The following is a 21618-nucleotide window of genomic DNA, read 5'->3' as shown; positions in this document are numbered from 1 at the left end:
CTACGTATCTGCCTCTATATCAGAAATGATGCATAATACTCCTCTACCCAGTCGGCAGCTTTGTCCCCTCCTTTCTCCCTCCATAAACTCAAGGATCCCACGTATCCGTCCGGTCGAACGATGATGATGGCGCCTTGATCACTATCCAACTTCCCCACCCATTTGTCCGTACACTGCTTCTCATCCGCATCATCCAGATACAAGGTCCATCGACTCTGCCGAAGGACATCCGGCAGATCACTGATCTCAAACTCTGATTTTGATGACTTCGTGACAAGAGACAGTGTGAAAAGGTGGGAAACAGTTGTATATCTGTCTAGTTGGATGTAATCATCAGATGCAGCCTTCGCTCGCGGTTTTTCCTTATATGACTGGTGTGCGAGAGCAGATACCCGACCCAAAACCGACCTGGGGTCTTTGAACCGAGCACAAAATGCATCAAGGAAGCCCTTCATGGACGGTATTTGTGGAACCAATACATAGATTCGAAACTGCCCCAGCATCGGAATATCCAACTGGATATCGACCGGATTGGCATCGATATATCGAGTCACTTTTGCCGGTACTAGGAGCGCCCCAGGGCGGAGCTCGCCACCAGTGACTAGATTAGATTGAATCTTTGTCAATAGGCCCCTTGAATACTCTGCGCCGACTCCCGAGATGAAGCGGATATTGTCATCGAAATTCTTGGCCAGCGCGGCCTCACCTTGCTCAAAGGCGTTGCAGTGCTCTGCATCAAAGCGAATGAGATCCATGGCAATCTTATGGCGCTCATCCTCATACGTGGCTAGCAAGGACTTCTTTGCTAGCCCTCGACAGACTAGATTGAGCTTCCAAGCGAGGTTGAAGCTGTCGTGCATGCTGGTGTTGGCACCCTGGGCGGCCAGCGCAGAGTGGCAATGTCCAGCCTGCGAAGATCAGTAACCTTGATGATCAAATGCATGGTGACCACATACATCGCCAGCGATGAAAATTTGCATCTCCTCGTCGTTGAAGTGTCTGGCAACTCGTTGGCCAACGACGTAGTTCCCGAACCATTCTATCTTGTCAACCGTATCCACAACCTCTATCCGCCAGAGACGTACCGATTGACTTCCACTCTAGCTTGAACGGAGCCATCGCCTTCTTGGCCAGGGCCATGACATATTCTGGCGTTGCTTTGGCCTTGTCTACTCGCTCTCCCTCAGTGGAGCTCAATTCGACGTACAACCGTGTCATATTGCGCTCCCGAGGAATCCACAGAATAGAGCCAACCGAATGCGATCGAACAGCCACCTTGCTCCAGAGGTCCGGAAAGTCCGTATCAATGACCCCTGAATAGTCGCTGTCAGTGCTCATCCGAAGCAACTGGGAAGGATACTAACCGTCTAATACCCCCCAAGAAGCGTTCGTCATTTCTCCTTCGAGTTGCGCATCAGGAATGAAATCGCGTACTTTGGAACGCGCTCCATCACATCCGACCAGGTATTCCGTGCTGATCGTCCTCTCTGTTTTTGTAGATAGATCTTCGTAAGTGATAGTCAACTGTTGCCGGTCTGGGCTACGAGAACAAGCTACAAAGCGGCCGTTGCGAGTAACCCGCACTCCGCGTGCTTCAATATCCCCAATGAGCACCTCTTCTATCATTCCTTGATGCGCCAGGAGAATATATGGGTCTGCCGCTCCCACCAGATGATCTGGGTAGTGTATCTGTCGACCCTTTCGGTGCAGCGGGGAGTTTTCGGTGGATTCCTACTCAGTCAGCATATAACACTTGATACGGGGACGGATCATACCCAGAACGAGACATCGTACACGCGAACACCATTACGAAGTAGGGAATCTACGAGTCGGAGCTGCTTGAATGTCTCGATGGTCTTGGGCTGCATGCCATCCGCCTTGCCGGCCGATGTCATGTCGGGACGGTCATCTAGGATCACGACGGAAATGCCGTAGCGGACCAGATTGCAACTATTAGTGTGAGATATGTTTCATTAATGAGGCAGTCGACTCACGCCAGCATCAGTCCAGATGGACCAGCGCCCACGACCACTACAGTCGTGGACGCATCAGGGGGAGGGTGCGCCATGAAGCTGTCGTGATCAGACAACAGGATGCTCGAGATCTCACTTGTACCTTGTCTAAGCTCTAGGTAGGTGAAGTGTATCGTGATAGATCCCGGTAATCTTTCTCCGCACCCCAGTGGTCTACTGGTGTAGCTGCGGATGGGCTGATCGGGTGCTGGCCCAACCCCCGCTCCTGCTTATCCCATCATGGTCAATCTTTTTCATGCTGTTCTATGTTACAGGATATATATGTCATAAACTCTCCGGTAACAACTAGGATATCCCGACCGGTCCGTACGCGCTATGCCTGGCCAGATAAAAACACCGTCACGATGTCTCCAGTTCCACCACTCTCCCATTCATCGCTTCCTCTTCAGCATGCCAGTAAATGGGAGTGATCATCTTCCAAGTGAATGACATGCTGAATATACAGGATTTCACAGCTACGCAAGCTGCATTTCCATACGCACACATCCTGGTAAATTAGAATCCACTCGATTCTCCTTCATTCATTCGTCAATCATCTTCTACCCTTTCCTCAGATTATACTACGCATGGGGAGACTCCTTTGGCTATTGAAGGACACATAGCTCACACAGCACCCTTGAAGCCACAGTTGCATTGCATAACTGACTCCGAACGGCCACGTGGCTGGCCATACTGGCACCAGCACAATACCCTCATGCTGTGTCTATTGGCGATGATTGTAAAGTATATCCCAGTCATTGACATACCGCGGACTCCGTGTTCCTCATATGTAAATTCGAGAAAATGGAGGTGGTTGATGCCCGTACCAGCGCATTCCCAAAGTCGTGGCGGAATTTTTCGACGCCTTTTTGGATGATTATTCAAGGAGCCATCAACCCTATCAAAACTCAGAAATGAGCTGTGCTTCTGCAAGGTGAGCCGACCCCTTATTTGTAGCAGGCAGTCCAGCTGTGCTCCTGTTGGGTGCTGTTAAATGCCTCTTCCGGCGCAATGACATCAAGATCGCCACGTCAGCTCTGCTTCGGCCAATCCTCGAGCGTCCTCGTGCAGCTCCTGTTACCAGAGCAGTTCTCCTTGGGGATAACTGATCAGTTAGTGAGTCTGGACGGATAGCGGATCGTGAGGGGTATGGCGCATCCGAGACGTGTTAGGATAGATGGTAGATGATGTAAATCGATCTTCTTGTTCAGCTCACTCTTGTTGGTCTGTTAATGGCTTCTTTCGAGAGATAGATAGTAACAATATTGGAGAATATGCAGTACATCTGCAAGGTAACGCAGGATAAACCCATCTTTGAGATGTCTGGGTGGTCAAACTTATCAAGCCACATAATACTGCTGTACAAGTCGATGCATTGTGACAATGAAAATAAATTTACTGATCTCAAGCCTATACATCCTACATTCAAAGAGTACGAGTAAATATGGCACCCCCAATCCATATCAAGCAGAAGGAAACCCGCGTAGAGTCGTGTAGACTGCAGGTACGTCGCACTCCACGCCTGGTCTACTTCACCTCTAAGCACCCGCTAGATCATCATCGTCGGTGCCGGTCTCGCCGGCCTCGGAGCAGCCATCAGTTCCCTTCTAGCCGGCCACGACGTCCACGTCCTCGAATCCGCCCATGAAGTCGGCGAAGTAGGCGCCGGCATCCAAGTCCTCCCCAACAGCTCCCGCGTCCTGCAGCACTGGGGTCTAGATGATGCGCTGACGCCCTACATGACCCGCCCCCGTGTCTGCAATTTCCTCGGGTGGAAGGGCAATCTCATTTCATCGTTAGACTTCCACGAGTCCGAGAAGCAGTACCCCGGCACCTGGTATCGGGACTTTCATCGTGCGGACCTGCACCGCTGCTTGCTGGATCGAGCGCTGGAGCTCGGAGCACAGCTCACTTGCAATGCGCGCATTGTCGATGTCCGGGTGAGCGGCGACGAGGCGACCGCCACGGCAATCGCTGCCGATGGGCGAGAGTGGACTGGAGATTTGGTCATTGGCGCCGACGGAGTATTTGGGACCTTGGTCGAGAAGCTGCTGGGTCATCCCGAGCCGCCCATCAAGACGGGTGATTTGGCGTATCGGCTGCTTTTGTCCACAGAAGAGATGCTCAAGGATCCCGAATTGGCAGGCTTCGTAACAGATCCCCAAGTCAACTACTGGCTTGGTCCGGATGCGCATGCGGGTGAGTATAGTCGGTCGATGATTGGAGTACGGACTACTTACGCTCACCGCTCAGTGAATTATGTCCTGCGAGGCGGCGAGAAATTCAACATGGTCTTGCTGGTGCCCGATGATATTCCGGAAGACTCGCTGGCATCGACGGTGGAAGGTAATGTGCAGGAGATGTGCGCCCTATTTGAAGGGTGGGATCCACGGTAAACGCGTTTCCCCCTCAATGACAGCCCTAGCTCATGGTCAAAGGATTCAGAAATTGCTCAAACTATGCCAATCCGTCTACAAATGGCGATTGTGCATACGTTTTGGCGACCACGAGTGGACGCATCCATCAGGATCATGGGTTATGATAGGCGATTCGGTCCATGCCACACTTCCATATCTCGCCTCAGGGTATGCAATATTCTATTGACATGTCAGTACCATCTAACAGAATGCTCAGGGCAGGTATGGCCTTTGAAGACGGAGCCGTTCTCGGCGAATGTCTCTCTCGACTTCCAAACAGCCCGAGTGTCGGTAAGACTTCCCCGGAGTACCTGCGAAGCAAGCGCCATGCATTGTCAGTCTTTGAAAAGTGCCGTAAGCAGCGGACGAAAATGGTCGTAGACCGTGGAAATGTGCAACAATACCTGTACCATCTGCACGAGGGACCTGAACAGGAGGAAAGAGACCGCAAGATGCAGATGGTTCCGACTCCCGAGGGTGAGGCGCTAGCATGGAGAGACCCAGGTTTAGCGCCTAAGCTACTGGGATACGATCATATTGCAGATGTAAGTCATGCAGAAAGTAGTAGAAGGATCAGCACCAAAGCATGGACTGACTGAAACAGATTGAGCTAAATTGGAACGTAGACGAAGAGAGTGAAGGAATAGCAGTCTCTAGACTATGACATTTCATACACATTATAAATCATCAAATGCAATCATTCAGGTCGTAGTACATCATTAATCAGTGTGAATAGCAGAACAGCAAATATGTGAATCGTGATACTCGTCAAAAGTGAATGTTGGCCCCATGGAGGCGAAAGACATCATGGCATGAAAAAGCAGTGTGTTCCCCCTATGCAAGATAATGAAGGACAGTCGGGTACATGACACGTAACACATTAAGTCATCATAACAATGTCGCGTTAAAGAAGGTTGAGATTAAGATGGGTCGGGAGGTCAAGCCAAGCTATCCCTAGACGGGAAACCTGACGCCGCTCCTGATGGAAGGAGAAGACCTCGGCTGCGAGAGGTTGCGTGGCAGTGATTTCACTTTAGGGTCCTGGTTATAACGAAGACGATCACGCTTGAGGTTATACATCTTGATGACGCATGCCATGGCTTGTTCTTCCGTCAACTGAGGAGCACAGAGAGAGTCACCGTCCAGCGGGACTGCGCGCAAAACAGAAGACACCATCCACATGGCCAGGACGTCAATATCGCGGGCATTGCTCCAGCAAGGGAACATTGAGAGCGTTTGCATGGCGCGTGTGAACTCGCGATAGGTTTCGGTCCGAGTATCGGTGAGGAAAGGCCGTGAGCCAGGAATCTTTTCCTGTTCGAGGCGCTGGTCAAGCAGACGGAGACACTCACGGGGTGTAGGACTCTTGAAGACAACCTCTTCCTGGAACAGGCTCGAAAGACGGGGCTGGTTGCACAACAACAGGTCCATTTCAGGGCCAGATCCCGCCAGAATCACCACAGTGTCGCGAGAGTACTTGGGCAGGAGGTAAATCAGGTCATTGATCGTCTGAGCAGCGGATTCAATCTCACTAAGCCGGTGAGCATCTTCCACGAACAAAACACCTCCACGTGCACTTTCCAGCAGCGAGCGCGTTTGAGTCGACGAGTTGCGGGCATCCAAGGGGGTCAGATCTGTTGCAGAGCACTCCATCAATTTGTCAGAGGCTAGCACACCCATGTCATAGTATAGGCGGCCGATCAGCCGTGCGACGCTTCTCCTTCCGATTCCAGTGGCGCCCTTGAAGATCATCGCAAGGGGAACACGCCGACTTGGGTCAGCATTCAGCAACCACGCAGCCTTCAGGTCGTGCCGGTAGCGTTCCAACAGAGTAATAAGATCTTCCGAGATAAGGGTGTATTTCAACTCCTCGCGGAAATCCAACTTTGGTCTGCCACACAAACGATCACCTTTGAAATTTTCAGGCACAAGAACTCTATCGAGTTGTGGCTGGGTGACGTCACCCTGGGACCGGCTGCGTTCGTACGCAGAGTGAGCTGAGCCGAGCAGGTGAGCAATTGCTCTTCCGTTGTTGAAATCCTTACGCATGCGAGCAACTTCGAGAAGTTCAACGGCGTCATCCAGCGCCTTAGAGGTAGCATGGGCTTCCTCATCGTGCAGCTTCATCTCGAGAATCTGCCGCAACTGCTCCTTCGTAAAAGAATGGAAACGAACAATGTGATGCTCTCTGAAAAGTTTCAAGATATCCTTTTGCTGAACCAAAGGCTCAATGCTGCTGTGAGTTCCAACCAGGATCACACACCGATCGTGGCGAGAAGCGAGAGACAATTGAGTGATGAGAGCGTCCAGCAGACTATGGGACAAATCATCGAGGTCAGACACGTCGACCAGGAGGACTTTGCCGATGCTGGACTCCAGGAGGTCTTTGACGTCAGGTCTCTGCGACATACGAATCTCAACCACTATTTATTGTTAGTGCTGCGTTTCAATTTGAAATATAAACAACTCACCTTCTCCGCTGCTCAGAAGACCCACATCTGCCAACACCTGCCCATACAGCCTCGCCACCGTGGACTTGCCAGTCCCTGGTGGTCCGACGAAGATACGGTTGACTCGAACGGAGAAGGGTCTCTGATTTCGGGCTTCCCTCCAAAAGTTCTCCTCAATCGTGTCCAGCAGTTCACTGACTGATGCCTTGACCGCTTCTTGTCCAACAAGCTTCTGCAGGTCTGCCCAAGCCCGACTTTGGGCCAGTAAATCGACCGGTCTGGGACCCACTATATCTTCCGGCGAGAAGAAAAAGGTATCGACCTCTTCCAGATTGTCCTCCTCTTGGGTCATATGCGATTGGAGGTGGCGAAGCGTGATGGTGTCCAGCAGACGTTGCACCGCTTGCACATTTCTCGGACCGTTTCCGGCAGCCGCACGGACAAGTCGCCGAGCGGCCATCTGCATGAACGGACCGTCAAGGCCACCGGCCACCTCGAGCTTGCCATTGTAACGCTCCTGTAGCGACTGGCCCAGCAGAGTGAGGTAGTCATTGGAACTGAAGTCGGTGAAGCGCAGTGTACAACAGATTGTCCTTTCAAGTCGGGGCTGAAACCGCACAAGCTCCTCCATGTGCGGAGGAGGACCGCTGAGGACGACAACGACGCGTCCGGTGCCACGCTCCATCACCTCGAAGAGAGCATCAAAGATCTCTTGACAGCGAGTGGGGGAGGACGCTGCAAGCAGATGAGAATCCTCGACGAGCAAGACTCCAACAATCTGTGCCGAAGGGGATGCAGCGTCGACCATGCCACTGATCAGGTGCTTCAGTCCCTTGGGTCCCTGCGCGGCCAGCGCGGCTCCGGAGATTTCTCGAAGGGTCGGCACGTCGATGATGCCGGATGAAAAGAGGATGTTGGCATATATGCGGGCGACAGTGGTTTTACCCGTTCCTTCATTGCCCTCGAGGACAATATTATACCACTCCTGCTTCGGATCTTTCCCTTGTCTCTGACAAATGCTGATCCATGTTTGAATCTCAGTCAACCGGCGTTTGATATTATCCTGGCCAACCAGGCTCTGCAGCCAGTCCTCCGCATCCCTTCGCGCGATCTCCCGACGAGATTGTAATTCTTCCTCGGGAGACGGTGTGATAACATTGACAGACGGCGGTCGGCTATATGGTACGGTCTGCGTCGAGACCGACACCGATGCCGACGGCTGGGGCTTGCGGGGGGTTAGGAGGGAGGAAAAGGAAAGCGACCACGGAAACCGCGACGACATGGAGCGAAGGACGGTCAGGTCCATCTTAGGCCAGAGAAGGCTGTGTGCGATGGAGAGAAGAACGGAAGGAGGGCATGAAGGCAGGTCTAAATACCAGCGTTAGGCCTGATGAAAATTCTGATCGCACCAGTTTGGCTTTGTTTACCAAAACCTTAGTCTGATATTGTGAAGCCCCATGGTCGCAAATTTTCACTCGGTCTTTATCTTCTGATTGAGTATTCTCTCCAGGCTGCCAATGAGCATGCAGCAAAGGTGGGAGCTCCTCATAGCTACCCATCGCAAGCTGCCAGATAGAGACGACGCCGAGGTAGCTCAAAGAACGTGCACCGCATCGCGTTGTAAACAACTTCCCGGACAGGTAAGAGAAAACAAAGCAACCAGCCAACAGCGGCCAACGCGCCGATTAAGTCAAACAAATCGTGCCATATCGCAATGATGATTCGCGCCAGGCAGTTCACCGCTGTTTGTACCAGTGGGGACCTTTGCTTCGCCTTGCGGGCCCAACACCGGTCGGGTGTGGATATCTGCGTCGTCGGAGATGGATCATTGTCGATAGCATCACTTTGACTTTGTTAATGTTATTGTATCAAAAAGCATTGTCCAGAAGGTGACATCAACTGGTAGACTGAGTGCCATGTCAGAAAGATGAAACAAAAAGGTGAATGTTCAAAACAGGTTGGGTGTTGACAAGTTGGCAGTGTCCAGCGCATTCATGCCACCTTTTTCCATTTGTGGCTTGCCAATGCAAACTGAGCAAACTGATAAGTTGTGCTTATCGATCATGTGGTTATCCACATAATTATGTCGAATTACTAATTATGTCAGATTACCTACACAGTGCTTTCACGCATCCAGGCAAAAAGGACCTTGCTGTGCAAGAGAATTAGGAACACGTCTGTGATGCTGGACTGCCGACCGTAGACTGTTAGGCAAAAGTCGTTTATTAAAGCGATCTTTGCTCCGATAATCCATTCTAGCAGCCTTGGATGCTCTCGTTTATGGCTGGGATCAGTACGCCTACTCCCTACAACTTTGCACTCCAAGAATCAAAACACCACACGACTTCTGAAAGATCCTGTATGAGTTAAATCCCGGAAGAAACGAAGACTTTCGCAGGCCGAAGTAAGGCAAGCTTCATGCTTCTACCATGTCATGTGTTCTGGCGTTGTGGGTTGGTATATCACGGCTTCCCTCCCTAAATATACATACATATATATATTGAACATCATGGTTCGGCGGCATGCACCAGACTTGGCTAGCACGCATCAATAAACAGGCCTCATGTATACCCATTCAACTTATCCTGACCCAGAAAAAGAATATCTCGATGTCTGGAGTAGGTGAAGATTTGCAGAGAAGTCGCTATAGAAGATTGAACCTCGACACCATGACCTGGAGATCTCCCACCTACATGTAGATATACCCCTTCATGATAGCAATAGTTACTACCTAAGACCCTGGTGAGATAAGTGAATTCCTGCAAAGCTACTGAAATATCCGTTCATACAGTATACAGCACCCCAACTAGATAAACACGGACGAAATCTCCATATTCAATCTCTATACCCTCCATTCACACCATATCTCCATCCCATATACCCAATAACGCCAGCCAAACTCCCAAGTCCTGCTCCCCCTACGATATGTGTCAACCCTGGCCCTCGCAGCGGCATTCCATTCTTCCTCATGATCGCGGCAGTCGTTCCGATCCCCGCCAGCATCCCCCACGTACTCCAATTATCGACCTCCATCTGCCCCTTATTCTCAAGGAGCCTCCAGCTCCGATCCTGCCATTCGATTCTTTCCTTCCCTGCCATACGAATAGGAAGCAGGATGGCCATGCTGCAGAAGCCAAGGAAAGCGCCGGATCCGGTCGTGCGCGTGATAATGCTGGCCGACATGCGGAGGCTGGGGGTCGTAGAGCGCAAGCTATTCACGATTCCAACAGCAACTCCGAGCGCGGAGCCCGTTTGGAAGCCGCGATCGAGGACATGAGTGATGAGAATGAGGTGCGGAAATGGCTGATCCTCCGCGAAAGGAGGGTGCGGCCAGTCGGGGGGTATCATGGTTAGTGTGGCCTGACTGATGAACAAGCAAGTTGGATCATTAGATAAGTGTATTTGATTCTTCTGAATGCTTACATTTTGTCCTATTTAGAGGAAGGTGTCAGCAGCTACGGATTCTCAAGCAAAACAGTAAGCTACGTAGTAGACTAACTCGTATCCGAATCGGGTCGTTGGGTGGCAATATCCGCGATCAATCATAGGCAGATACCACGGACTAACGGGAGCTTTGACACCTTGTGTTCAATTAGCCAATCAGGAGAGCACTTGTTATATTAGTGCTGACACCTAATCTAAAGACCGTCAGCATTGTTTCTTCGATATGCTTGAGACCTCGCTGTTCACACGGCTGGCAATATGCATCAGAGATATCCATTGTACATATTCCTGACAATCAATCAGAGATGTTCCTGCTAAAACACCACAATCTTCCCTTCTCTAGCCTCTTAACCTTGAATTGGAAATGCATCTGAATCTTTTTAGCACCTTCAGCCTTTATCTAGTTGTACATGAAGCGTATCGAGTAAGTCCTTCCATATCCTTCATCGGCAGTCCCCCCTGGGCCCAATCGGAGCGGGCGTATTCCCGGCGGTGGCCGAAGAAGCGGTTGTTGTCATTGGTATGCTAGCCGGGGAGCAATAGTTGATTTGATAAGGAGTCAGGTCGTTGAGATGCGAGATGAGTTGTGAAGATCGAAGTTCGTATTTACCTGGTTATAGCCATCGATCTCATACACTGCCCCTATACTTTACTACGAGATAATCTGACTAAGATGCATTGATCACCTCCACTTTCCACCACCACACTTGCCTCGTCCGATCGCGCATTCATTATTGCATTGAGGAATCATGAGTATCATTGGTTGGGATGAGACTGTACAAATGCTATGTGGTCCGTTACACTACACGCAGGCATGGGGCTACCTAGTTGAAAACAAATCCAATGCCCTTGGACAGGTACTTCTTCACTCCCGTCTTCTCAGCCTTGGCCTCCTCATCCCGGGGATCGACATAGAACCGGCGGAATTGATCCAGATCGATCTTCCTCGCGTCATTCAGGAGCGGGCCCTTGTAGTAGATCATGGATCCGATGTAGATGACGATAATCGCTACCACGCTGACATAATTGGCGAAGAAGCCTTTCGCCGTCGGCTTCCCGCCAAGCGGCCACACACTCAGGTAGAACTCGACGATGATGAGCAGCACACACCAGAAGAGACCCCAGATGGCGCCGAAGGGGTAGGTCCAGGATTTCCACGGCAGCTCCGACGGCGACCGGCCCTGGACCTTCCAGGCGTATCGCATGCGGAGATGCGACGCACAGATCATGCCCCAGCCGAAGAGAGTGAGGAGAGAAGTGAGGTTGGAGAACCAGGTGAAGACCTCGGAGCCGCTATTGCTGACGTTGAGATAGGCCAGTCCGCCGCCGATGACCAGGGTGAGGGCCAGACCGGCCCAGGGACGGCCGACTTTGTCTGCTTTGCCGAAGAACTGTCCGAGTCAGCTAAGAACCGAGGAGATGGCGAGGGAGGCACGTACCTTTGGTGCCATCTTCAGATGTGCAAGACCCATCAGTGTACGAGAACCGGCATACACCTGGATACTTCCCGTGGAGACCACCGAAATGAAAACGACCGCGTTCATGATGTGCGCCAGCGGGACGAGTCCCGCGTTACGGTAGGCAATGACGAAGGGGGAGGCGTTGGTTCCCGATGCACCGAACAGGTTGGGGTCGTGGGGATCGACCGTGATGGTGACCATCAACGAACCCAGGATGTAGAAGAGCGAGAGACGCAGCCAGATCGACCCGACAGCACGAGGCACCGACTTGCGGGGGTTGTTCGTCTCGGCGGCCACCAGCGCAGTGTTCTCGGATCCCGACATGGCGAAAATGCAGGTCGGCATGACGGAGAGGAAGCCCTTGAAGCCGTGGGTGAACGGTTCGGCGTTCCAGTAGCGGAAACCAATGGGGCCTTCATCGGGGGCGCCTCCAGCAGAGACAACTACTTGGATTAGATGATGTTCGCAACGGTAAAGATTGAAGTCATACCAATCAAAGAGATGATGACGATGATGATCCAGGAGAACTTGATCGACGAAGCAGCGACCTCGACTTCCCCGAAAAACTTGACAGCCCAGACGTTGATAAAGACGATGACTACCCAGAAGATACTAATCCACGCAGCGGTAGGCACCTTGTCTGTCCAGAAGTTGAGGACGGTGACCACGCCCTATGGCCAGTCAGATCGAACCCTAACCCAGACTGAAGAAGACAAACCTGCAGTTCATTGGCCAAGGTGATGAAGAACTGAAACCAGTAGCTCCAACCCAGTGTGAATCCAGCCGGCTCACTGATAAAGATGGATGACCATTGCACAAAAGCCGAGGGAAGCGGATAGACAACGGCCATCTCACCGATGGAATGCGAAACCGCCCAGATCATCGTTCCACTGAGCAGGTATCCGATGAAGATGGCGGCAGGACCACCGTTGACCAGCGAAGTACCACTTCCCAGCCATAATCCCATACCAATGGACGAGCCCAGCGCAATCATGGTGAGATGGCGGGTGCTTAGGGAGCGGTGGAGGTCGGTATCGGCGCCATGGTCGTGGTCGACAGCGATAGTCGAATGGATACCTCCTTCCTTTTCATGGGTCCTATTGGGGCTACTACCGGAAGACTCGTAGGTGGGAGCCTCCATGGTGATGTGGAAAGGTAAAAAGCAGCAAAAGTGATAGAATCAAGAAGATTCAGAGTGATTCAACGGGAAGGACAAGAACAATCAGGAGCAGGAGTAATATAAAGACGGCCAACAGAACCTACAGTCTTTCTAGCACAACACCACCTCAATCTAAACGCATGCTCTGTCTGCCAATAAGATGGCTGAAAGGCTTAGCTTGCGATAAGCCCTTTGGTCTGACCGTGCTAGCGTGCTGGTTATCAAGTAGGCTTGACAGATAACCCTCGCCAGTCTGCCACTCAGCATGCATGCAATTAATTGGGGACACGGGAGCCCGTCGTATCGCTTATCAGGTCGGTTCTCGATCTGACGCTCCTTCACGGAGAACCTTTCTGAACAGGGTTGTGTGGCTGCTGGGAATGTAACGTTGGCTGATCCTCCAGCTGCGTCTCACCATAGGATAACGCAGTCGATGCGCCCAAATACGAAAAGTAGTTGTCCTGGTGTCGTGCGCTTGGTTGCTATTCTGATCTGACGGCTCATGTGTTCTGCCTCCTGCCTTAGAGCGTCCTGGACAAGGGACGAGGACTCGATTTTAAAATAGAACAGGGCAAGGTTGGACAAGACCGGGGGTAATACTCCGAGTTGAATACCAGGGACAATGCAGGGTGTGTTGTTCATGCAGGCCTATCCTCGAGTACATTTTATCTAGATGTACTCCGTACTTCTTAGACCTACGACTACAGACTGATGTCCAATTTCAAATGTGCTTCGCCTTGAGGGTGGAACATTCACAGCTGAGACAGAATGGACCAGAGTGAGACAGGCTGAACGCAATATGGGCCACGGCGCTCTAGATTGAGCCGGAGATCCAGACTGAATCGGTTTGGGGCAGGAGATAAAGTCGGGGACGAGACGGATGGGGAAATGGAATGGAAACCCACGTGCACTCGGCCGCACTGGGAGTCTGATCGACAATCCCTCATATTCATTGGTCATTCCCTGGATTACTCAAAAATCTAAGTTGAGCCTAAGTCGGGCCCCTGGAATGCGGGGTCTTATTACTGGCAGGATACACTGATCAGGCATCCTATTCCCTCTCCCTGGTAGATTTCTCTATCCCTTATCGTCCAGTCTTCCTGCGTAGCGGTCATGGGCATGTGATCGATAATTTGATATCACTGGTATATAACTGGGGTCTCTGGAGTCTGGAGCAGCCAGCGTTATGGAGTCCACCAAACAGCAAAGTGGACACTCTGATGGAGTATTAATGCTTATTCTATTTAACCTTAGACGATGGCCTCTTTCGCTACTATTCATAGCAATTCTCGTATCTAGAGCCTCGGGCTAGCAAAGAACACGTCAGCAATACGAGTCTTCAGGATGCGTCTGAACCCGGGCCTATGCATAAGGACAGTGTATTTTTATGCGGACTTTATGATAGGACTACTCGATCTGCTTGCTATGAATAGAATTTATCAGAAATGGTCACTTCTTCGGCTTCAGCAGCAGGCTCGGGACAAGTGCATCCTCTTTGGCGAACGACGCTCTCAAATACCCCGAAGAGACTTTCCAGGATTTCTTCTAATCAATGATACCTCTCCTCAAGCCTAGCCAAAGAATAAAAATCCGGGGAAATGGGGGAATAATTCCACCATTGGCATCATTCATACAATTAGCATCGGCGCCTCGGTCTCCACGCCCCGCATTTCGTGGTAATCTTCCCCCGAAGGGAACTTGGCATCCTTAAAACATGGGGAAAGTATCTGGGGTACAAATACTTGTTGCCCTGATGTTGCCAAGGACAGAATCATCCTTGCATCCCTGCGGAGGAATCGATCAGCATGCGATTCTCATCCCTTTTGAGTCTGACATTGGCGGCTGGCGTACACGCCAAAGGTCCATTTCTGCAAAAGGTTGACGATTCCACGCATATCATCGGAAACGATCTGTGGAATGTCACCATTGGGCAGCAGTACGGTGTCAAGCTCTACTACAAAGGCAAGGATTTGGTAGGGAAGGCTGTGGGCCACTATGTCAGCTACAGTGAGTGACATTCTGCCACTGCAATTGACCATTTACCAACTACAGCGACGACAGACGGCGCGCAATCCGACCTGAACTGGACATCAGCGAAAATCTATCGCAAAGGAAAAACAAAGGGCCAAGATTTCCTGGATATCCAATTCACCGCCAAGGAGGGCGACTTCCACTGGGTGATCTTCGAAGACCTGGTCGGCGCGTACCAGTACTTTGTCAACCATGCCCTCCCCACGCTGGGTGAGTTCCGGACGCTGTGGCGGTTGGACAACACGAGCTTCCCCAACGGACGGACAAACATCAAAGACGGTGCGCTTCCCACGCTGGCGGAGATCGCCAGCGGCACCAAGGTCCAGGACGAGACGTGGCAGCTGGCCGACGGGTCCTACATTACCAAGTATGACTGGACGGCGTGGATCCGCGATCAGGACTACTACGGGGTCTATGGCGATGAGTTTGGCTCGTGGTACATCAATCCGGGCAAAGACTACTACAACGGGAACCATCTCAAGCAGGAACTCATGGTGCATCGCGAGAGCTCGACCGGCGATGCGGTGCAGCTCAACATGATCCACGGCACACACTTTATGGTCTCGTCCAACGATGTCTTTCCGGACGGCAAGGTCTGGGGGCCGTGGCTGTGGTACTTGGTATTGTTTTGTCATCAGAAATCTATCAGATGTGCGCTGACACGGCGAACAGAACGACGGATCCAAAACGGACGCCGCCGCCCGCGCAGCTGACGAGTTCAAGGCATGGCCCTACAAATGGTTCGAGGATGAAGCCTACCAGTCTCGTGGCTCCGTTTCCGGCCGCCTGGTTCTCTCCGACGGCCGACCTGCTGCGGGCGCATCGGTCTTCCTGGGTGACAATCGCCCGAACAAGACGGCGCTGGACATGGGCACGACCTACTACTACACCGGCCAGACCGATGACAAGGGCAGGTTCACCTTTGAGGACGTGCGCACCGGCGACTACGGGCTGCAAGCATGGTCGAACGGCGGCCAGCTCGCCGACGTGGCCACATCCTTCCTGCAGAACGACGTGACGGTGCGAGAGTCGCACACGGCCAAGCTGGGCACGCTCAAATGGGAGGTCCCCTCGCGCACGAGGATCTTCCAGGTCGGCGACTTTGACCGCAAGTCGCTGGGGTTCCAGTACGGCGGCGCTCCGCACCAGCACGCGCTGGTTGCCAATTGTCCTGGGAACCTGACCTATACCATTGGCCAGAGCAAGCCCGCGGACTGGTGCTTCGGACAGGCCGCGTTGGGAACATGGTCGATCCGTTTCGAGGCGGCCAAGAGCTCGGCTGCTCTTCTGACTGTCTCCCTGGCCGGGTACTCATCGGGAACCACATCGACGATTCTCCTGAATGGCGATGCGGCCAGTCCAATCGGAAACCTGACCACTCTGCCAAACGATCCCTGTCTGTATCGGTCGGCCACGACCGCCGGCGAGTGGCGGTTGTTCCAGTTTGAAATCCCCGAAGGGAAACTGCAGCCTGGCTGGAACTCGATTGACTTTGCCGTGAGCAAGGCCAGCCGGTGGCATGGCTTTATGTGGGATAGCATTATCCTGGAGTATTTGTAGACATCAGTCATAGATTGCATACCTTGCACATTCGATATTCATAGTCCCCCATTCTGTCTAGTTACGTAGAATTGACTTCTATCTTGGCAACAGATGAGCCAAGCTCCTTTCAGAGGAAAGATCAACTAGCCAAGAAACCTCGATGGAGCATCTGAGGCCGGGCGTGTGCAGGCAAAGGCCACGATTCGACGGAACAAACAGGAACTGTGCGGCTCAACGAAAAGGGGCAACACGCAAGGACAACAAAAATGAGACATGCACCAACTATGGAAAACAGAGTCCTCTGTATGGAATACATTTCGGCGCTAGACCCACTGGACCCTGGGAGTTGGCCTCTTAGTGACTCGTAGTTTGATGAGAGCCTCTTGGCAACTCATCCAAGCTCAGCGCATCGTTTGGCTCAATCGATCTGCTGTTGATCCTGCTGTCGGTCCTGTCGGTTGACTCGGTTGTTTGGATACTGCGATGTTGCGAGTCAGAGTAAATCTACTATGCTTATGAATTCATACATTACTATGATTCTATGTAAAATGCAATATACCTGTCTAAAGATGACTGGAAATGGCCCATGGGATGCTTCATTCGCTCATTCGCTCATCGCTAAAAAAGCCACCAGTTCATGCCGAGCCAGCGGACTCTGGCCTAGTTCATCGCTTCGCAGTCGGCACCGAGTCATCAACCAGGTTGTTGACAGGATGTAACCTGAGTCGGTCATAAGTAGGAGACGTGCCCCTGGTGGTTCATCACTGATCTGGCACCATCATGTACGGACGCAGGTTCATGTAGTCACTGTCCTTCAGTTTAACCAAGTCACTCTTTACCAGTCAATCTGCGCCCTTCAGAGGGTCACTTGATAACCGCCCTTGAAATGTATTCTCTCCTTCCACTCCTTTTGGCGATTGGCGTTGTCCCAGTGTGGAGTTTCAGCCTGAATACCCCCACCAAGTACTGGAACTACACCACCGCCAGCCTGTCCAGCACCACCTCGCAAGAATGCAAGGACGCCTACAGTGCGAACATCGACTGCGACGACTTTCTGCTCGCACTGGTCGTGTCCAAGGAAGACCGGTGGTGGCTCCCCGACTATGACTCGGCCTCGTTTGACCGCACCTGCACGGCCACCTGCCAGTCGTCTCTGTCGGCGTATGTCGCGAACGTCGAGAAGACCTGCAACAAGGCCAGCGACGCAGCATTAAAGACTAAAGACTGGGAAGACCTCGGGGCCAAGGTGTTTGTGCCAGTGGTGAAGCTGGGACATATCCTGCAATATACCCTGATGAGATCCTGCACCAAGGATGAGTATGTCGCTGATACGCCACCGAAGGGACTCGTACTGACATGTTCTTTGCTGCATTAGTGACGGATCATACTGCTATATCGGCCAGAGCAGTGTTTACTATCCGGATTGTGACTGCAGTTGGACCTGCGCGCTGGCCTATTTCTGGGTCGCACATGAATATCCGTATGTCGACTACCAGTTTGGTCTTCATATGAATGGCATGGACGAGCAGGGCAATCGCTTCGAGTTGGTTCCTAGCAGCGTGCTCTTCGACGATTGGCAGGATCCGTTGTATGGTTGGCCGACTGTCGAGAAGTGCGGATGGACCAAGAATGATACAGTTCCATTGTTCAGTAAGGGCATGTCGAAGAAAGTAGTGGAGAAACAGTCGATAACGAACTCGACTGCGACCTCGACGGCGACCTCCACTGCGACGATCGCTGCTGGTTCAAGTACGGTGAAGAGCGCTGCGCTCCAGGCCGTCACCAGTGCCTCTGGTACGGGGTCACTCCGCGCGCATGTCGAGACATGGATGACACTGTTGATTCTTGCTATTGGGATAATGGTCCTTTAACGGACAGTTGGTAGTCAGAAGTTATGGTATTCAATCGAGCGGAGAAAGAGAAAAATTAGTTCCCTCTTAACCTGCTCATTATCTACTCTGTATACCGTGCCACTTGGCATTTCACTTGATTCACTGATGTAATTGATTAATGTCTCAACGGTGCAGCCGAGGCTATCCATTAGCAACTATCAAGACTGCCCTTTCTGGTTGATGATTGGTCCATGCAGTCCGCTTCTGTTGGGGGGATCTGATTGGCTCGATACGATCAGAAATCAGCAGAGTTTTTCCATGCGCCATTAAATCGTCCCCTCTGCCAGATACTTTTACTGTCCAGTCCTAGTCTGAGTCCTAGAGTCCTAGATAAGTACTGGTAAGCCGTAACGTGGTTCATTATTCCTCTCAAACTCAGACTAAAACACTGGGTGCAACTCTATTCCCAAACAGGCAAAATCGTCCAGGGACTCTTATATTATTCCCTTACGTGACTTAACAGATAGTTACAAGATGTTCCCTCGATAGTTATTAGTCCGTACTCAAATCTTTCCTTGAATAGGTAATCCTATTCCTATCTGCTCCCTACTCCGTACTCTCAACCCAAAAAAATACAAGCAACAATGCACATCGGCTATCTCCAGACCAGACTGTCACGGTGGATCTCCAAGCCTCCGTCAGGTGGAACTGGAGCCATGAACGCAGCAAATGGCCTTGAGGCAATTAAACGAGCGTGTTCCACAGTCGTCATTCATGCCGTGTCGGGCTCTTTCTGCTCCAATCATCCCCTTCTTCCCTCGTGGCTGTCTCTTAAGCCCAAGTCCCTCACAAACCTTGCTTTCGTCGAATCATGCCCCGCTGTATCCTTGCTTAAGACATTAATTAATTCTCTTTCTGTTCTTCTGCGCTATTTCTCACGTGGGCAGAGTCTAAATCTGGCTGTTTTTGGCTTCCTCAAATTTTTTTCATCCTTAATCATTTAATAACTGTCAGCGTCGCCCTCTGTCCATCGCAGCTCTCACGATACTCCCTATTCAAGGCCCAACGCAGTCTAACCAGCCCGGACCGTTGTATATATGAGTATGCTTCTCTGACGCAGACAAATCTTTTGTGTCCCACGTCGTTTCTTTCCATCGACCTACCTGATATCCTTTTACCCCACGCGACAAGCCCCGGAACCCCTCCTTCCTCCACCATTTCCACCACATCCACCACCAACATGGAGACTGGCACCGACAAAGCCTCGGCAGACGCCATCCTAGAGCATCTGGGCTATACTCCAGAACTCTCCCGCAACCGTTCAGTCCTGCAGGTCGCCTTTATGTGCTTTATTCTCTCCTCCGTCCCCTACGGTCTGGCTACCACCTTCTTCTACCCACTCGCGGCAGGAGGCCCTTCCAACATCATCTGGGGCTGGATTATCGTTTCCCTCGTGATCCTGTGTGTAGCCATCTCGCTGGCCGAGATCACCTCCGTCTATCCCACTGCCGGTGGCGTCTACTACCAAACCTTTGCCCTATCGCCCGCCTGGTGCCGTCGCGCAGCTGCCTGGATCTGTGGATGGGCCTATGTCCTCGGCAACATCACCATTACCCTGGCTGTAAATTTTGGGACTACCCTATTCTTCGTCGCCTGTCTCAATGTCTTCGAATCCGCGCCCGGTGTCGGGATTGTAGATGACATACAGACCTACCAGATCTATCTCATCTTCCTCGCCATCACCCTCTTGACCCATGCGATCTCTTCCCTAGGCAACAAATGGCTCCCCATCTTGGAGGTATGTTTCTTCTTCAGTCGCGATCCAGTATTTTGACTCCCCCAATGCGCCCTTCTCATGCGTCGTCTCCCATCTAGACTTCGGCCATCTTTTTGACCCTGATCGGCCTGATTGCCCTGATCGTCAGCGTCCTCGTCGTCGCCAAACATGGTCGACACTCTGGTAAGTGGGTATTCACCGACTTTGAGCCCCAGTCCGGCTGGCCCGCCGGCTGGTCTTTCTGTATCGGTTTGTTGCAGGCCGCATACGCCACCTCGGCAACTGGCATGATCATCTCGTGAGTTTTCCTTTCTCTTTTTATGATCTGTCCCGTTAATGTTGTATAGTATGTGTGAGGAAGTCCGTGAGCCTGCCATTCAGGTGCCCAAAGCCATGGTATGGACCATCGTGCTGAATTTTGTCGCCGGTTTGGGCTTCTTGCTGCCCTTGACCTTTGTCCTGCCCGATATCACGATGCTGGTGAGCCTGGCCTCCGGTCAGCCCACTCCCGTGATCCTGAAGGATGCTCTGGGCAGCTCGACCGGAGCCTTCCTGCTGCTTCTCCCTCTGCTCATTCTCGGCATCATCTGCGGTGTGGGATGTGTGACGGCGGCCTCCCGCTGCACCTGGGCGTTTGCGCGTGACGGCGGTATTCCCGGTTCCAAGTGGTGGAAGACCGTCAACACGAGCTTGGACATTCCTCTCAACGCGATGATGCTGGGGATGGTGGTGGAGATTGCGCTCGGTGCCATCTACTTTGGCTCCACCGCCGCATTCAACGCCTTCTCCGGCGTGGGTGTCATTTTCCTGACGCTCAGCTACGCTTGCCCGATTGCGGTCTCGTTTTTCTTCCGTCGTCGCGCGGACATTGCCAACGCCAGATTCAACCTGGGTATTATCGGCAGTATCTGCAATGTGGTTGCGCTGGGTAAGTCGCTCGCTCCGGTCGCGCAGAGTCCCTACTAACGGTCTACAGCATGGAGTGTTCTGGCCATTCCTCTGTTCTGTATGCCCACGTACAAGGTCGTCACCCTCGAGACCATGAACTACGCCTGTGTCGTCTTCGTCGGGTTCACCGCCATTGCTGGGCTCTGGTACTTGGTCTGGGGTTACCGCAACTATGCTGGTCCCCCCAAGGAGGGTATCGATGGTGTGGAGGCCGATTTTCCCGTTCTGCCCGCAAAGACCGAGTAAGTCGTGGTAGAATTGTATTGTATTGTATATACTGCGTTTCCAGTCGTGTATAGGACACCTCTGCACATATTCACAATTACATACCGCAGTTGAATCTGTTCAACCAACTCTGACGGTGGTTTATAGCAGCTCAGAGCCCATCGTCAACGGGGAACGCACCCCCGCGGCAGCGCATTTTTAACGGCAGAAGCTCTGTTGATCCGAGGCTTATGTCATGATGTATGTAGTAGTCAGTACCTGTAGTTATCTGCAGTCCCATTTCATAAGAATATCCTGTATTTCCAGCTTCTCCGAGTCTTT

At 52.0% G+C, this 21618-nt stretch overlaps 8 protein-coding genes across 8 annotated transcripts; 4 read left to right on the top strand and 4 right to left on the bottom strand.

Moving 5' to 3' along the window:
* Nucleotides 1-14: 14 nt before the first annotated feature.
* On the bottom strand, nt 15-2068 carry Aud_008766 (uncharacterized protein; the record flags this gene model as incomplete). Its single annotated transcript, XM_043293631.1, has 6 exons — nt 15-908; nt 957-1039; nt 1086-1313; nt 1365-1731; nt 1776-1950; nt 1995-2068. 6 exons carry the CDS (start codon nt 2066-2068, stop codon nt 15-17), a joined length of 1821 nt encoding a protein of 606 aa, XP_043149566.1.
* A 1388-nt stretch (nt 2069-3456) lies between these two features.
* Aud_008765 (uncharacterized protein) lies at nt 3457-5093 on the top strand (the record flags this gene model as incomplete). Its single annotated transcript, XM_043293630.1, has 6 exons — nt 3457-3516; nt 3566-4211; nt 4266-4404; nt 4451-4597; nt 4647-4974; nt 5034-5093. The coding sequence occupies 6 exons, from the start codon at nt 3457-3459 to the stop codon at nt 5091-5093; spliced, it is 1380 nt and encodes a 459-aa protein (XP_043149565.1).
* A 290-nt stretch (nt 5094-5383) lies between these two features.
* On the bottom strand, nt 5384-8185 carry GbpA (the record flags this gene model as incomplete). The annotated part of the gene is made up of 2 exons (XM_043293629.1): nt 5384-6852; nt 6901-8185. 2 exons carry the CDS (start codon nt 8183-8185, stop codon nt 5384-5386), a joined length of 2754 nt encoding a protein of 917 aa, XP_043149564.1.
* A 1529-nt stretch (nt 8186-9714) lies between these two features.
* Nucleotides 9715-10227, bottom strand: Aud_008763 (uncharacterized protein; the record flags this gene model as incomplete). Its single annotated transcript, XM_043293628.1, has 1 exon — nt 9715-10227. The coding sequence occupies one exon, from the start codon at nt 10225-10227 to the stop codon at nt 9715-9717; it is 513 nt and encodes a 170-aa protein (XP_043149563.1).
* A 920-nt stretch (nt 10228-11147) lies between these two features.
* On the bottom strand, nt 11148-12924 carry Aud_008762 (putative amino acid transporter; the record flags this gene model as incomplete). Its single annotated transcript, XM_043293627.1, has 4 exons — nt 11148-11714; nt 11763-12226; nt 12274-12454; nt 12502-12924. The coding sequence occupies 4 exons, from the start codon at nt 12922-12924 to the stop codon at nt 11148-11150; spliced, it is 1635 nt and encodes a 544-aa protein (XP_043149562.1).
* A 1823-nt stretch (nt 12925-14747) lies between these two features.
* Nucleotides 14748-16533, top strand: Aud_008761 (putative rhamnogalacturonase; the record flags this gene model as incomplete). The annotated part of the gene is made up of 3 exons (XM_043293626.1): nt 14748-14949; nt 15004-15593; nt 15646-16533. 3 exons carry the CDS (start codon nt 14748-14750, stop codon nt 16531-16533), a joined length of 1680 nt encoding a protein of 559 aa, XP_043149561.1.
* Nucleotides 16534-17401: 868 nt separating this feature from the next.
* Nucleotides 17402-18386, top strand: Aud_008760 (uncharacterized protein; the record flags this gene model as incomplete). Its single annotated transcript, XM_043293625.1, has 2 exons — nt 17402-17832; nt 17891-18386. The coding sequence occupies 2 exons, from the start codon at nt 17402-17404 to the stop codon at nt 18384-18386; spliced, it is 927 nt and encodes a 308-aa protein (XP_043149560.1).
* A 1201-nt stretch (nt 18387-19587) lies between these two features.
* Aud_008759 (putative amino acid permease) lies at nt 19588-21318 on the top strand (the record flags this gene model as incomplete). The annotated part of the gene is made up of 4 exons (XM_043293624.1): nt 19588-20145; nt 20223-20422; nt 20472-21052; nt 21101-21318. The coding sequence occupies 4 exons, from the start codon at nt 19588-19590 to the stop codon at nt 21316-21318; spliced, it is 1557 nt and encodes a 518-aa protein (XP_043149559.1).
* Between the last annotated feature and the right edge of the window lie 300 nt (nt 21319-21618).

This window comes from Aspergillus udagawae, assembly GCF_001078395.1.
Source record: "Aspergillus udagawae IFM 46973 DNA, scaffold_7, whole genome shotgun sequence".
Lineage (NCBI taxonomy): Eukaryota > Fungi > Ascomycota > Eurotiomycetes > Eurotiales > Aspergillaceae > Aspergillus > Aspergillus udagawae.
Note: the sequence above shows the minus strand (reverse complement) of the source record. Positions and strands in the feature narration are given on the sequence as shown.